This window comes from Bison bison, unplaced genomic scaffold (genome assembly GCF_000754665.1).
Source record: "Bison bison bison isolate TAMUID 2011002044 unplaced genomic scaffold, Bison_UMD1.0 scf7180017864289, whole genome shotgun sequence".
NCBI lineage: Eukaryota > Metazoa > Chordata > Mammalia > Artiodactyla > Bovidae > Bison > Bison bison.
In genome coordinates, this window is record NW_011494861.1 from 7617920 (window position 1) to 7620256 (window position 2337).

At 61.5% G+C, this 2337-nt stretch overlaps 1 protein-coding gene across 3 annotated transcripts in view; it reads left to right on the forward strand.

The window, feature by feature from the left end:
- NPHP4 (nephronophthisis 4) overlaps nt 1-2337 on the forward strand; it is a 138338-nt gene that overhangs the window by 134768 nt on the left and 1233 nt on the right. For all 3 annotated transcript variants that reach the window (XM_010849957.1, XM_010849959.1, XM_010849958.1), the window contains exons 28-30: nt 902-1073; nt 1664-1843; nt 2101-2244. In XM_010849957.1, the coding sequence (XP_010848259.1) occupies nt 902-1073; nt 1664-1843; nt 2101-2244 (496 nt within the window). The remainder of the gene's footprint in view (nt 1-901; nt 1074-1663; nt 1844-2100; nt 2245-2337) is intronic.

Sequence of the window (2337 nt, forward strand, 5' to 3'; positions counted from 1 at the left end):
CTTGTGGTGAGGAGGCGGGCTGGTGTTTGGCCACGTGAGCTGAGACTGGCTGAGGTCTTGCAAGGAGCTTCTGCTCAGCTGGCATTACCAGCTGGTGGGACGCTTCAGACCCAGGCAGGAGGCCACTTCTGCCACAGCACGTGCCAGGATGGCCAGACAGCCTTGTCCCCATGACCCCTCCCAAGTCTGAGGGATGCAGGCTGTGGTCCTGCCTATCCTGCCCCCCAGGGAGATGGAAGGTGGTGTCATTTCCTGTGATGCCCAAGGACCCAGTGAAATGACCTCAGTCCCTTTCCCTCTCCCTGTGAATCATATCTCCCAGGCCTTGAGAGCCTTTAAAACCAGTACAGGCAAGCTGGAGGGTTTGCCTTAGCCTGTCTGGGAATGGGGAGGATTGGAGAGTGTCTCTTGCACTGAGGGCCCACCCCAGCTGAGGGTCAGCGCCTGGCTTGCAGGTGCCATGTGGTGGCTAGAGTGTTGTCCTCATGATGGCTTGTGGGCAGGCGTCCCTGAGGCCCATTTACCACCAAGGGTCAGGGTCCCTGGCACCAGACGACTGGTGCAGAGCCGGGGCTCAGGCCCATGTGACCTCCGAGCCCACATCCTTGTCCATGCCGTGCTGTCCGTGGGGTTTGCTCTAGGCCTGGTTTGGGGTTCTGCTGACCCAGGTACAAGTGTGCTGAAGCCCACGTTGCCACACATTTGGGGTCTCTGTTCAGGGTCAAGGCCACATAGAGGCCACAGCCCTGCCTGAGAGCCTCAGCCTCGGAGGAAAGGGGGCCATGGGGGTAACAGCACCTGGGCCCCGCCTGCCCTCTTGGCCGCCTTCTCAGCCTCCTGTGGCTCCCCTCCCACAGTCAGTGTACTGTCCTCACTGACCGTGAATGGCTTCTGCCCACAGAGACCGCTGGTTAGCAACACCTGTCCAGACCTGGCAGGTCCACCTGCACTCGCTGCAGCGAGTGGACGTCTCCTGTATCACTGGCCAGAGGACCCGCCTGGCTCTCGTCCTCCGGGGGACGCAGACAGTTAGGAGAGTGCAGGCTTTCAGCTCACACCCCCAGGAGCTGACGGTATGGCCTTTGGGTGGGGGCTGTTGGGTTTCGAGGAGGTCCCCTGGGCCCTCCCTTCCTTGCCCACCTGGGGAGGGGATGGGAATGGCGCTGTGGCTCAGGGATTCCTGAAGGTCAGTGGGGCCTTAGTTCACATCGCCTTTGTCAGATGTGCCTTCGTGGGATGACTGACTTATTTACAGACGCCCCAGGGCCAACTTGTAGAATTGCTGGGAGTATATATTACCATATTTATGGGAGTATATATTGTATATCACAGAAAGAATTAACTGTGACTCTGGAGTCAGCGTGGCCGCAATTGTGCATCTCGGTGATGGGATGATGCGGATGCCTCGCCCGAGACTGGGCTGGTTCAGCTTTTCTCTGCCGAGGCCGCTCCAGCACTTAGGGGTTCCTGCTGTAGGGGAAGGGATTCAACCCCAAAGATGGGGACATGGACTGTGCCCTGCTGGTACTGGTGCCAGTGGCACAGTTGACTTCATGCAGACTGGAGGGCTTCCCACCCAGCACAGGTGGTCACCCCTGAACCGTTGTGCTCCCTGGGATGAAGCCCTCACCTCCTGACCCCCTGCTCCCCTGTCCCCTGGAAGACGGACCCCAGAGGTGTGTTCGTGCTGCCTCCTCACGGGGTGCAGGACTTGCATGTGAGCGTCAGGCCCTGCAGGCCGGGCAGCCGCTTCGCGCACCTCCACCTGGTTGACGTGGACGCCCACCAGCTGGTGGCCTCGTGGCTCCTGTGTCTCTCCTGCCGGCCGCCTCTCATCTCCAAGGTCTGATGTGGGATGTGGGGCCACGTGGCTGGGGTGGGGTGTCCCCTGATTGTCCCCTGGTCCCCTGACCTGGCCTGCCCAGTGGCTGGGGGGCTGGGGGGTGTTGGCTTCTGAACAGTGAGCCTCCTCGGCCGGGACCTCGGGAGGCTTGTCTGCTATATTTATGGAGCCATCCAGCGTCTAGGGCCCCGAGCGCAGGGCAGGCTTGGGAAGTCACTGGAGAAGCAGCCAGGGGCCAACTCCTGCCCTCCCTGCAGGCCTTCGAGATAAAGCTGCCCACGGGGAGCGGGAGGGGCGCCAATAAGCGCATCACCTACACCAATCCCTACCCCTCGCGGAGGGCCTACCGCCTGCACAGCGACCACCCCCACCTGCTGCAGTTCAAGGAGGACGCCTTCCAGGTGCGGGCTGCTCAGGGGTGGGACCCTACAAGGTGGGGCGCTCCAGGAAGTCCTGGGGAAAGCAGTCTGTGCTCCAGTGAGACGCCTGCAGTC